This window comes from Schistocerca nitens, chromosome 4 (genome assembly GCF_023898315.1).
Source record: "Schistocerca nitens isolate TAMUIC-IGC-003100 chromosome 4, iqSchNite1.1, whole genome shotgun sequence".
Classification (NCBI taxonomy): Eukaryota; Metazoa; Arthropoda; class Insecta; order Orthoptera; family Acrididae; genus Schistocerca; species Schistocerca nitens.
Genome location: NC_064617.1, coordinates 876,951,439 through 876,966,263, shown reverse-complemented (window position 1 = coordinate 876,966,263; position 14,825 = coordinate 876,951,439). Strand labels below are relative to the sequence as shown.

The 14,825-nt window shown below is 40.1% G+C and overlaps 1 protein-coding gene across 1 annotated transcript in view; it reads right to left on the bottom strand.

Annotated features, from left to right (window-relative positions):
• LOC126252636 (purine nucleoside phosphorylase-like) overlaps nucleotides 1-14,825 on the bottom strand; it is a 53,933-nt gene that overhangs the window by 15,590 nt on the left and 23,518 nt on the right. Inside the window, 1 exon segment of the mRNA XM_049953539.1 lies at nucleotides 6,357-6,532. Coding sequence (XP_049809496.1) covers nucleotides 6,357-6,532 — 176 coding nt within the window.

Below are 14,825 nucleotides of genomic sequence, written 5' to 3'. Positions count from 1 at the left end.
ATGGGGTAAGTAGCAATCTGTCTTTTTCATATTGCTGAAAATTTAAAGAAAATTTTCTTGGAAATTAATTACTGAATCTCTGTAAATGGACTGTCACTGAACTTACCGGTAAACAAAGCACAGTACATACATAAATACAGACATTAATTAAGAATACGATATTTCATAATGATTTGGAATGTGTCTTTACACAATTTTTTTTTTACTACTTCATATCAAAAAAATCATCTAGTGAGTAGAAGGAGCTGTCATTCAGAAATTCTTTTAATTTGTTTTTTAGTGTAGGTTGGCTTTCTGTCAGACTTTTAATGTTATTTGGCAAATGACCAAAGATTTTTGTGACAGCAAATTCACCCCTTTCTGTACCAAAGTCAGATTTAACCCAGAATAGTGAAGATAATCCTTTCTTCTAGTGTTGTAGCTATGCACTTCGCTATTGTTTTTGAATTGGGGTGGATTATTAATAACAAATTTTATAAGTGAAAATATGTATTGCAAAGGTACTGTGAATATTTTGAGTTCCTTAAATAAGTGTCTGCAAGGTGATCTTGGATGGGCTCCAGCTATTATTCTGATTACACACTTTTGTGCAATGAATACTTTTTTTCTAAATGATGAATTACCCCAAGGTGTACATTAAGTCTGGGAACACTTTCAATTATTTATTGCACAAGAACTAAACGTTGTACAGATGTGATACACATAGCATTTTGAAGAGAAACTCTAAAAGTTATTTTTACAAGCATTCGATATGCGAATCATGAGTGACCCAGCAGACATCAACAAGGTAACTGAATTCTTGCCATACTCATCACAGCATGGCATCATCGACTGTGGCAGTCGCTTCCTGTGTTCTCTCTTGGAGCACTGCTACATCATGTGGTAGAGGCAGTACATACACCAGATCTTTAATGTGTCCCCACAGAAAAAAGTCAAACAGAGTGAGATCTGATGATCAGGGAGGCTATTTCATGAAACAGTTGTCCCGTTCTGTAGCACGGCTGCCCTGTTAGTGACTAGCGCTGACTATTGGCAAATTACCAAACTACGCTGTGGCAGTATGCATGAAAAAAATTTTCAGGGTTTCTCTTCAAAATGACATATGTATGATATCTGTACAATGTTTGGTTCTTGTGCAATAAATAATTGAATGTGTTCCTGGACTTTATGTACACCCTGTATTATTTTCTTAATTTTAGTGGGAGAGGTGGGCTGAATTTCAATTTTATCAAATTGCATAGGTATTGCCTCTTCCATATACTGCCTTCCATTTTCTAATGAACAGCTGGATCCTATTTTCTTTACAGCACTTAAAAATTATTATTAAAAATGTTTTCTACTTCTGACTTCTTGTTACCAAACTTTCCATTGACTTTCATATAAATACAGTCTTCCCGTGCTCTTGGTTGCCCTGTTCTGTTCTGATCAAGGTCTGACCATGCTTATATAAATAATTTAAGATGGTAAACCAATGAATGAAACAAGGTATTCTAAATTCTTAGGTCCTTATACTGAAAAAACTTCACTGGAAGTCATATGCTACATATCTTCTAAAATGTCTAAGCTCTGCAACTTCTGTGTTATCAACAACAGATGATTTTGGAGCTGAAAATGTCAAAATTTGACTTACTTTTTGTACTTTTATTCAGCAATGGGTTACTACATCATATTCTGGGGCAACTTATCACTGAAGAAGAAAGTATTCTTTTAAGTGATGCATGGCTGCAATGGAATAACAATCATCATATACACCTCAGTGTGTTGTATGTATATGCACTTTCTGACAATTTATATCACTTAAATTAGACTTTTCCACATTCACAAGCCTCATTTGACTTAGGATCTATGGAATGAATATTAGCACATGTTTTTGTAAATATGTGTTATGTATATCTGTTTTATGATATGTTCTACATCCTGTAGGAACACCTTACTCTGGATTTATGGAACCAAAGGTAAATCTAATCTAACCTAAATGTTTCTCCTTCTAGTATTATATCTATGGATGTTACTGTGGTTTTTAAATTCAGTCTGATTCTTGAGACCAGACTTCATAAGGGAATAAATGTAGGCCTACTAAAACCCTGTAGCCAACACGCCCAATTGTTTAAAGAGCTATCTACAATAGACTCTGAAATGGACATAATACATTATCATCATTAGACGCTTCTATGCAAAAATACTTCCTCTGTCAGTGATGGTTTGCCCCAGAAATAATTTAATAACACATTTCTGGAAAAGCATTGTCATATAGCTGAAATATTTCTAACATTGTTCCTGTCTGCTACTGAATGCCTCCTCTTTATGGTGAGCTACAGTCTATCTTTAGTATATTGTTGTTATTCCATCCAGGACTTTCCATTGTTTCATTTGAATTTTCAAGTGTTGAAGTTTCTTCTTTATAATACTTACACCATCAGCAAAAAGAACTATTTCTGCTTTTTGGATATATGATGACTGACAGCTATAGCTTGCATAAAAAGTTCACTTCAACAAACAGTTATAGTTTTCAAACAATGTTCCCTTTTTTTACAGAGTTTGAGCTCTTTTTTATTTTTTATACTGTAATTTGCATTAAGTTATTTGTAAGGACACACTAAACTCATCTTTAAGACTTCCATTCATCTTCATTTTTCTGGGACCTGTTATCTGCTTTCTGCAATCTGGGAACTGTTTCTAGAAATGTTTTCTAGTGTGCCAAAACAGTAAAATGTCCAAGATGGTCATCTTATCAAGGATGCATGTTTGTTCTTTACTTTTTAACTAATCATTTGAACTAAAAGGATGTTTTCTTTGAGAACATTAGACACATTTTCCTTCCATTGTTTCAGTTACTGTGTGAACTGAGAAATGTTGCATAACATTTCTTTCTCTCAAGAAACTGAGTTGTGTTGAGCTTCTACTTCAACACATAATATTGATTTCTGCCAGGAACTTGTAATTGGTGTGATCCAGTTAACAATGTGATGTGTTTGAACTTGGATATTCAATTGCTGCACCAGCATTGCTTTTTGTATACATTGTTTCATATGCTACACCCTAATACACAGTTGATACCAGTCCTTGCAGCAGCTATCAATATGCTAAATGGTTTTGTTTTGAAGGAGAAATGCAAGTTCAAAGTAAGTTAGTGCAAAACTTCTCAATCATAAAGGACAAGGTAAGAATGTTAACTGCACAGTTCGTGGTACAGAATTGGATAGGCAGGATAAATTGGTATTATAACTCATGTAATGAAACAATCATATGGCATTATTTGGTGAGAGACCCCGTATATTTGGCTGCCTGGTGCACACCTTTCTATAGGACATATCTTCAGTGACCTGTGCATTGATGACGATGAGATGAAACGATAATACAAACACCCAGCCCCAAAGCAAAGAAAATCTCCAATCTGGCTGGGAATTGAACCTGGGGCCCCGTGATCAAGAGGCAATGACACAAGCCACTAGACCATGAGATGTGGACTATAGCACACGTGAAGTAAACAAACATAAGTCTGGCTACATTTGCACATCACATTCTGATGCACAGCCAGTATTTTATGCTGACTGATTGTGCCATCAGTACAGTTGAAATGCCATTCAAACAAAACTTTTTTCATTCTCAGTTCAAAATGAAAATAGTTAAGAACTGCCTCTCTAGTGCTTTACCTCTCCTAAAGCCAAACTGATCATCACCTAAGAGATCCTTAATTTTGCTCTCCATTCTAATTTTCATTTCTATTTTCCTCTATATTATTCTTGTCAGCAATTTGGATGCACAAGTTGTTAATAGATTTCTTATCTGCCCTTGCACTCCTCAGAACTGTGTGAACCACATTTTTATGGAAGTTTGTTGGTATGTTTCCAGTCTAATGGATTTTTAAATACCAACTCGGATAGTCATTTGGATACCATTACCCCCAATAATTTTAGAAATTTCACAGGAGTGTTATCTATGCCTTCAAAGTTCCCTATGTCTGCATATCACATTCCATTTCTTTTTCTATTGTATCAGCAAACTGTATTCTTTCCACTTATCCTCACTCTTCTCTGTGTGTAACACTGGAATTACTCTTGCACTATTAATGTTAATATCTTTGCTTTTAATTCTGCTGGAAGTTGATTTGACTTTTCTATAAGCTGATCAGTCCTTACAATGACCATTCATTTTTCGATTTGTTTACATTTTTCCTGCATCCATTTCACCTTATCTTCCATGTTCTTCCCATTTATTTCATTCCTAAGTGACTAATATTGCCGTATTCCTATCTATTCCTGAACATTTTTGTACTTCCTTCTTTTGTCAGTCAGCTGAAGTATTTCTTCTGTTACCCAATGTTTCTTCGCAGTTACCTTGTCTGTCTAATATTTGTGACTGCCCTTTTTAGAGATGTTCCTTCCTCTTCAACTAAAGTAACTACTCTTCAGTTCAAAATCTGCATCTGCCCTTGGGAACAACTTACAGCCCAAAATCTGGTTTCATAATTTTATCTGTGATGTAATCCAGCTAGTATCTTCCCATATCTCCTGGCCTTTTCCAAGCATATGTCCTCCCTTTCTGATTTCTGACTACTGTATTTGCTATTAAAAGCTGAAGTTTATTGCAGATGCCTGTTAGTCTTTCTCCTCTCTCATTCCTACTACTGCGAACCTAGTCTCACATGACACTGTCATCAGTGCCTTCTACTAGCACAGAATTCCAATCCCCATTGTTTATTAGGTTTGCCATTTCCCTGTACACATTGAGCTATCTGTCCAATGCCCTCATACTTTCTGTCTTCATCTTCTGCTTGTGACATCAGCACATACATGCTTGAATTATTGTTGTTGGAGTTGGTTTGCTGTTGATTCTGATGAGAACTGCAATATCACAAAATTATTCAAAGTAATTGACCTTGCTGTTCATAATGAGTCTTACACCTCTTAAATCATTTTCTGCTCTGGTTGATATTACTCTATATTTGTCTGACCAGAAATCCTTATCTTCTTTCCATTTTACATCACTCATTCCCATTACATCTAGGTTGAACCTCTGCATCTCGCTTTTCAGATTTTCTAGCTCCCCAACCACATTCAGACTCTGACCCATAGGATGTTGTCGTGTCATTCGTTATTCAAACTTTTTCTCATGTTCACATCTCCTTTGACAGTCTCCACATGGAGATCTGAATGGGGGACAAATCCAAAATCTATTGCAAATGGAACAATCATCATGTCACTTTTTCTACTACATGCCACATATCCTGCCAGATATACATTAATTCTCTTTAATGTCATGATATCCAGTGACTTCTGTATTCTGCAATCATTGCACACACATATTTAAGGGCTCTATCCCATCCCAAGGTGCCCTGAAACTCTGTCTGCTCTTCAGCCCTCTTTGTCAAGACCATTACCATAATGAGGGTGACTTCATATACCAGAAATCTTTGGCTGCCACCTCTGACGATTTTTATTCAAAATTTGTCCTTTAACTAAGGTTTAACCCTCACACACGTCACGTACACTGCACACATCTCCCACTTCCCCTCTTTTTGTCCATCTTCTCATCCTCCTCTCTCTACCCATCTCCTTCTCCCCTCTCTGTGTCCATCTACTCCCTTCCACTCTTTCTAACCATCCCACCTCTCTCTCTCTCTCTTCTCTCTCTCTCTCTCTCTCTCTCTCTCTCTCTCTCTGTATGCCTCACACCTCCCTCTGTCCATTTCCTCCACTTCCATATTCTATCCAGCTCCTCCTCTTCCCTCTTTAAGTACAACTCCTCTCCTTCCCTTTTCTCCATCCATCTTCTGCTCCACCTCATCTCTGTCTCTCCGTCTCCTCCTCAACTCTATCTGTCCCTCTCCTCCCACTTTCTCTCTTTCTGCCTCCTCTCCTCCCCCTCGTGTCTCTCTCTCTGTCCATTTCCTATGTTGCCCCATCCCCATCAGAATCGGAACCTGAGTTTTATTGCTGGTTTTTCCTCTGCATTTGCAGAAACAAGCAGAACACTATTTCATTCATCAATTAACTTATGCATCAGACAATATATTTGTAGGTCATTCCCTAATCATTGCCACAAATGGCCTCTCTCGCCAGGATGCAGCAATCCACACTTGATAACATGCCTGCTCACAGTGAAATGGTGTCTTGGAAAACTGAGATAAATGAACATACAAAGGAAAAGTTTCATGATGGCCTTACAGGAAGCTGACTGGAGGGATGTGTATAATGTGACTGCAAATTCCTCTCTATAGTGACTAAAAGCTTTATAAACATTTATTAATATAAATTAAGGTTTCAGACAGCAAGAAAGTGCACAAAAAGACATTCTTAAAGAGAGAAATAATCAAATATTATGAAGAGTATATGGAAAACAAAACATTATCTTACCTTTCATCATTCGGTCCAATGAGAGGATTTTTTCCAGAAAATCCAAGCAAGTTGATGTGGTCCTTAATGATCATAAGGTCACCAACATCCAGATGCTCACTTATCCCACCAGCTGCATTTGTAACAATCAGATGAGTAATGCCACACAACTTCATGACCCTCACTGGCATAGCACACTTTAAAATAACAGAAAAGCACCCACTTTACTAACTGACCTCAGACCACCCTCCATTGCACACATTCACTGAAATTTAGTTCTGTGGTATGACATTTTCTGTAAAAACAATCAACAAAGGGTTCCAAAATTGTGAGAAGACTTACTGCATGAGAATGCCAAAATTTTAACCCTCTACATTGAAAAAATATCTCAAACTATACATCACTGGAAATCCAAAAGCCTTTCTTTTATATGAACTAGTCCTTTTCTTTTCTAAATGAATTTTTGCACCAGTGGACAAAAATATATTACCACAACACTTTGGTATTCAGAACACCAAGATTCTGTAAACAATGTCTCATTTCATCCAATTTTAGTAGATATGACAATATGTACTGTACATTCATTCAATCACACATTGTGTTGCCTAAATTCCATCATGTATGAAAACCTTTAGGAATTTGGAATGAGACAAGTTACACTTTAATGGGCAAAAGTGGATGGAGGGAGGAGGGATAGGGAAACAGGGGCCTGGAGGCCTTAATGGTGTTTCACCCATCTCCGAAGCTCAAATGTCAGTCCTTGGCTTCAGGGGTATCAGGATAGGATTGAGATAGTAGTTAGTGTCAGAGATGACAGGGTTTGGGCTTGGATAGTCTGGTCATTCCTGGATGTCTCAGCACTTCAGCACAGTGCACCAGGCATGGTTGTAAGTGAAACGCCACCTGATCTGTCCCCTGGTTACCTAGGAATGTAGGATTCTGGGCAAGCATATGGCTTCAGTATCCACATATGGTTCTTCAGTCCAGTGGCGGATATTGTGATGAAGAAAGCTGGGATATTTTTTACTTATCCTCTTGCTTTGCCATCTGCCTCCTTAAAATTCATTTTTTCACTTTTAACTAATTACCATTAACATATGTGAACATAATTTGTATTTTCATAAAAGAGAAAGGTTGGCCCTCACTTTTAAAGAATATAACACCAGATCTAATTTTGTGCTAAGTTATATGTATGTATTTGATTTTCTAATTTATTTGGACTATTACTGGTTAGTATCTTTTGTAACTTAAATTCTATTGTTGACTTGTAAACAAATATAAATTCTGTACTAATTATAACTTGGTAGACAAAATGCTAGTAATCTTAAAGTATCTATTTGGCTCTATTCAAAAACATGTTAGCAAAGCCAGCCCTTAACTAATTCCAAAGTAATTAACAGTTTTGTAAAAAGTATTGTTTGCATAACTATATTTGTTGATTTCAAAATTTAAACAAATAATTCAGGCTAACTCTTGTAGCAGAAGAAACTGTTAAAAAGACAGAATTTTTTGATGTATTAAGTTAATTTAATGTGTTAAGTTTTACTTAATTTCTGTAAATTTAACTTCAAACCGTGTGTAGTTCCAGCCCCTATTACTGCAAGGATATATAAAGGCCTGCATTTTGGTCATGAGACAGTCAGTCCACAGTTGAGTATCAGATGAGGAACTGGTGTTTGTTTAGAATGACAACAGTGCATCAACTTAACAGTGAAATAAGAGTTACACCAATAGCCCGTGTGTTAAAGCAATGACAGTGTCTGCTCCATATGTACGTTTCTATTCTTGAAGAACAGTGAACTTTGTGGTTACGTTTTCACTGCTCGTAGATGTTCAATAGTAAACTATTGTAGCAGTATGTGGAGGTTTGTCTGCAAACTATTAATGAGGCTTATGGAAAGTTTAAACAATATATAACTGTGTGTTATTGAGGGGGGGGGGGGGGTTGTGAAAAGTGAAAGTAAAAGAATGTGAAACACAACTGTGCATCTGTTGCCTACATCATTATAGTAGACAGTACTGCGATGACCACCCCCTATTTTTTTCACCCAGTACATTGACACTGAGGACGACAAAGGAAGAAACAAACTAGGCGAACTGCTACAATATCACCATGACTTAAGTATATTGTCTTTGTCTACTGATCCTATGGAGTGGTTACTTACCCAGGCCAGTATTAACACACTTGGAGCTATGATGGGTGACCTAACCAGCCCTTCCCGACTCTTGAGTCATAGTTGGAGCTATGACTCTCTTAACATAGATTAATTCTCTAAAATATGCTAACAATAAATTGTGACCAGGTCTATGAAATGGAATGAACACATAAGGTCAGTAGTAGGCAAGGGCACCCATACCCAGAGGAAAGGGTGGGCCACAGATCTCCCCTCGCCCCCCCCCCCTCCCCACCACCACCACCACCACGACCAACTGTCAGGGAAAAGAAATAATTAGTGCAGTCAGGTGTTCTGCTTTCAAGAAAATGATTTAAAAGTTGGTATTATGCAGGTTTTTAAAAGGGTCAGATATAGAACTTTCTAATGTACTTAAAAGTCAAAATATTAAAACCATATCCCCAAGAACCCCCATCCCTTGGCTCCCCCCCACACACACGCACACACAGATTATCATATGAGCACCCTTGGTAGTAGGGCAGGAAAATGGTTGACTCTAGGTAAGTGTAGCTCGTCTATAAAGAAGGCCACATAGAAAAACTTGTGCCACTCATTCTTGTGTACTACATATTGTCTGGGATACTCACCAGGTCAGATTAAAGGAAGACACTGAAGCAATTCAGAGGCATACTGCCAGATTTGTAACTGGTAGATCTGATCAAAATTCATGTGTTATGGAGATGCTCTGTGATCTCAAATGTGATTCCTAGGTGGAGGGGGAATGTTCTTTTTGCAAAAAACTATTGAAAAAGTTTAGAGAACTGCCACTGCTCACTGCAGAGCAATGCTATTGTCATCAATGGTACATCTCACATAATGGAAGCAAAGACAAGATATGCAGGCACATAGACAGTTGTTTTTCCCTCACTCCATTTGAAAATGAAACAGGAAAGGAAATGAATAGTAGTGGTACAAGGTACATGCACCGTATGGTGGCTTGTGGAGTATGTATATAGATGTAGATGTACATATGTAACTTTACAGATAAAATTATCAGCTGTGTATGTACTAAAAAGTATAAACCTGTTTAATTTGAACATTAATGTAAATATCTGATGACATAAGTTTCTGGCAACCTGTTAATGACTTACAACAATGAAAACAATCAAGTTTTGACAATATAATGTAATTAGATATACAAAAAATCTATTCACCAAGCAGTGACAGAACACACACATAAAATAAGGTTATAATTAGCCAAGCTTTCAGAGCCAGTGGCTCCTTCTTCAGGCAGAAGTATTCAAGGGAAAGAAAGAGGGGTGAAGGAAAAGGACTAGAGAGGTTTAGGGAAAGAGATACAGTTCAGAAAAGTTACCCAGAACCCCGGGTCAGGGGGGACTTACTGGATGGGATGCGAAGGAAAGATTGATTGTTGGGAACTGCATTGGACAAGATTAGCTCAGAGCTCGAAGATGGTAGACAAGGTAATATACAAGATAGATATTACTGCTAAAGCATTATGTATGAGTTAATAAGAGTAGGAAGCTAAGTGCATTGTATGTAACAGAGATGGGAGTAGGACAGAAAAAAAATAGACAGACAAGAAAATGAAAGATGTAGGAAACTAAAATTGAGTGAAGAAAGGAGTAGTTACTGTGAAGAAATGCTGAGATGGAAGAAATTAACGTAAATTAAGGGCAGGTGAGTGGTGAGAATCAAGGACATGTTGTAGTGCTTGTTCTCACCTGCGGAGTTCTGAGAAACTGGTGTCTCTGGGAAGAATCAAGATGTCGTGTTGTGAAACAGGCACCGAGGTCACAATTGTCATCTTGTAGAGCATGCTCTACAACAGGATACGTGTGCTGCCAGTACGCATCCTCCGCCTACGCCCATTCTTCCTGATTGATTACTGGATGGTAGTCATGCCAAAGCAAACGGCAGAACAGTGTTTACATAACAACTGCTATATGATATGTCATTCCGCAGGTGGCTCTCCCTTTGATAGTATCTGTTTTGCCATTTACAGGGACAGTATGGGTGGTGGTAGCAGGGTGCATAGGGTAAGTCTTGCATTGGAGCAGTCACAGGGGTATTAGCCACAGGGTGAGGAGACGAATACAGAAGAAGCATAATGTCTGACAAGAATATTGCGGAGCTTGGGAGGGTAATGGAAAGCTTTTCGTTGCCCTCCCCGCCTCCACAGTATCCTTGTCAGACCCTATGCTTCTTCTGTAAAGAACCTTAACAAGTTTTTAGCATCTGTCTGGGATACTATTCTGGGACACAGCAATTTGTAAAGTAATCTTGGGTATCCATCACAAAATTAGACATATCAAGGTCCCACACAGCTCCTGCAGTCTGCTGGTGCTAAGTGTTGTGATTTGCCCACCTCATAACTTTGTTGTCACATGTACACTGTTAACAGTGCATTAGGTCATTGTCAGCTGCATATTCCTATGTTTCCATGCAATATCATGTGTGTGGTTTCACTCCTCTGTGGAATGGTACATTGATGTGTGTTTGGTAATGAGCAAAGTGCAGGAGCAAAGGCTTAAGGGCAGTGCTGCTTTGTTCCGTGTTCCTAAAGGGTGAAATTGCAATCAAAAGCAATCTAAAATTTTCACACTGAATACACTGAAGATTTCTTTTTGACTGACCTACACAACAGCAAAAAGGCAGGAATGACATAAATTTTATGTAAGTTCACAAGATGACAACAAAACCTTGCGGTATTTCCAAATAAATTGTATTACATAGGTACAAAAAAGAGCTGTTTGAATTATGACAAAAATAGCAAGAGAACTCACTGCACTGAGTTGTTTAAATCTACGAATATTCTGACTGTTCCATGTGAGTACATTCTGCAAACAGTGATCCACATTGAAAAAGACATTGATGAGCAGCCAACAAATAGTTATCTACATGAACATGGAAGCAGATCCTGCCATGAGTTACATCTCAATAGAAAAAGCAAAACAAAAACCCAAAGTAGTGTGCTGTATATTGGCATTAAACCATACAATGAAATACTGCAAGAGGTCAATGACAAAACTGAAATACATGCCTTCAGGGATGCCCTAAAAATTATTTGTTAGAAAACTGTTTTCATACTGTAAATGATCCCCCCCAAGAACCATGGACCTTGCCGTTGGTGGGGAGGCTTGCGTGCCTCAGCGATACATATAACCATACCGTACGTGCAACCACAATGGAGGGGTATCTCTTGAGAGGCCAGACAAACGTGTGGTTCCTGAAGAGGCGCAGCAGCCTTTTCAGTAGTTGCAGGGGCAACAGTCTGGATGATTGACTGATCTGGCCTTGTAACACTAATCAAAATGGCCTTGCTGTGCTGGTACTGCGAACGGCTGAAAGCAAGGGGAAACTACAGCCGTAATTTGTCCTGAGGCCATGTAGTTTTACTGTATGATTAAATGATGATGGCGTCCTCTTGGGTAAAATATTCCGGAGGTAAAATAGTCCCCCATTTGGATCTCCGGGCGGGGACTACTCAGGAGGACGTCGTTATCAGGAGAAAGAAAACTGGCATTCTACGGATCGGAGTGTGGAATGTCAGATCCCTTAATCCAGCAGGTAGGTTAGAAAATTTAAAAAGGGAAATGGATAGGTTAAAGTTAGATATAGTAGGAATTAGTGAAGTTCGCTGGCAGGAGGAACAAGACTTTTGGTCAGGCGAATACAGGGTTATAAATACAAAATCAAATAGGGGTAATGCAGGAGTAGGTTTAATAATGAATAAAAAAATAGGAGTGCAGGTAAGTTACTACAAACAGCATAATGAATGTACACTCCTGGAAATTGAAATAAGAACACCGTGAATTCATTGTCCCAGGAAGGGGAAACTTTATTGACACATTCCTGGGGTCAGATACATCACACGATCACACTGACAGAACCACAGGCACATAGACACAGGCAACAGAGCATGCACAATGTCGGCACTAGTACAGTGTATATCCACCTTTCGCAGCAATGCAGGCTGCTATTCTCCCATGGAGACAATCGTAAAGATGCTGGATGTAGTCCTGTGGGACGGCTTGCCATGCCATTTCCACCTGGCACCTCAGTTGGACCAGCGTTCGTGCTGCACGTGCAGACCGCGTGAGACGACGCTTCATCCAGTCCCAAACATGCTCAATGGGGGACAGATCCGGAGATCGTGCTGGCCAGGGTAGTTGACTTACACCTTCTAGAGCACGTTGGGTGGCACGGGAAAAATGCGGACATGCATTGTCCTGTTGGAACAGCAAGTTCCCTTGCCGGTCTAGGAATGGTAGAACGATGGGTTCGATGACGGTTTGGATGTACCGTGCACTATTCAGTGGCCCCTCGACGATCACCAGTGGTGTACGGCCAGTGTAGGAGATCGCTCCCCACACCATGATGCCGGGTGTTGGCCCTGTGTGCCTCGGTCGTATGCAGTCCTGATTGTGGCACTCACCTGCACGGCGCCAAACACGCATACGACCATCATTGGCACCAAGGCAGAAGCGACTCTCATCGCTGAAGACGACACGTCTCCATTCGTCCCTCCATTCACGCCTGTCGCGACACCACTGGAGGCGGGCTGCACGATGTTGGGGCGTGAGCGGAAGACGGCCTAACGGTGTGCGGGACCGTAGCCCAGCTTCATGGAGACGGTTGCGAATGGTCCTCGCCGATACCCCAGGAGCAACAGTGTCCCTAATTTGCTGGGAAGTGGCGGTGCGGTCCCCTACGGCACTGCGTAGGATCCTACGGTCTTGGCGTGCATCCGTGCGTCGCTGCGGTCCGGTCCCAGGTCGACGGGCACGTGCACCTTCCGCCGACCACTGGCGACAACATCGATGTACTGTGGAGACCTCACGCCCCACGTGTTGAGCAATTCGGCGGTACGTCCACCCGGCCTCCCACATGCCCACTATACGCCCTCGCTCAAAGTCCGTCAACTGCACATACGGTTCACGTCCACGCTGTCGCGGCATGCTACCAGTGTTAAAGACTGCGATGGAGCTCCGTATGCCACGGCAAACTGGCTGACACTGACGGCGGCGGTGCACAAATGCTGCGCAGCTAGTGCCATTCGACGGCCAACACCGCGGTTCCTGGTGTGTCCGCTGTGCCGTGCGTGTGATCATTGCTTGTACAGCCCTCTCGCAGTGTCCGGAGCAAGTATGGTGGGCCTGACACACCGGTGTCAATGTGTTCTTTTTTCCATTTCCAGGAGTGTATTATTGTGGCCAAGATAGACACGAAGCCCATGCCTCGCCTACTACAGTAGTACAAGTTTATATGCCAACTAGCTCTGCAGATGACGAAGAAATTGAAGAAATGTATGATGAAATAAAAGAAATTATTCAGATAGTGAAGGGAGACGAAAATTTAATAGTCATGGGTGACTGGAATTCGGTAGTAGGAAAAGGGAGAGAAGGAAACATAGTAGGTGAATATGGACTGGGGGGAAGAAATGAAAGAGGAAGCCGCCTGATAGAATTTTGCACAGAGCACAACTTAATCATAGCTAACACTTGGTTCAAGAATCATAAAAGAAGGTTGTATACATGGAAGAAGCCTGGAGATACTGACAGGTTTCAGATAGATTATATAACGACAGGAAGTGCAAAATGGCTAAGCAGGGATGGCTAGAGGATAAATGTAAGGATGTAGAGACTTATCTCACTAGGGGTAAGATAGATACTGCCTATAGGAAAATTAAAGAGATCTTTCGAGAAAAGAGAACCACTTGTATGAATATCAAGAGCTCAGATGGAAACCCAGTTCTAAGCAAAGAAGGGAAAGCAGAAAGGTGGAAGGAGTATACAGAGGGTCTATACAAGGGCAATGTACTTGAGGACAATATTATGGAAATGGAAGAGGATGTAGATGAAGATGAAATGGGAGATACGATACTGCGTGAAGAGTTTGACAGAGCCCAAACAAGGCCCCAGGAGTACACAACATTCCATTAGAACTACTAACAGCCTTGGGAGAGCCAGTCTTGACAAAACTCTACCATCTGGTGAGCAAGATGTATGAGACAGGCGAAATATCCTCAGACTTCAAGAAGAATATAATAATTCCAATCCCAAAGAAAGCAGGTGCAGACAGATGTGAAAATTACCAAACAATCAGTTTAATAAGTCACGGATGCAAAATACTAACGTGAATTCTTTACAGACGAATGGAAAAACTGGTAGAAGCTGACCTCGGGAAACATCAGTTTAGATTCCGTAGAAAGATTGGAACACGTGTGGCAATACTGACCCTACGACTTATCTTAGAAGCTAGATTAAGGAAAGGCAAACCTACATTTCTAGCATTTGTAGACTTAGAGAAAGCTTTTGACAATGTTGACTGGAATACTCTCTTTCAAATTCTG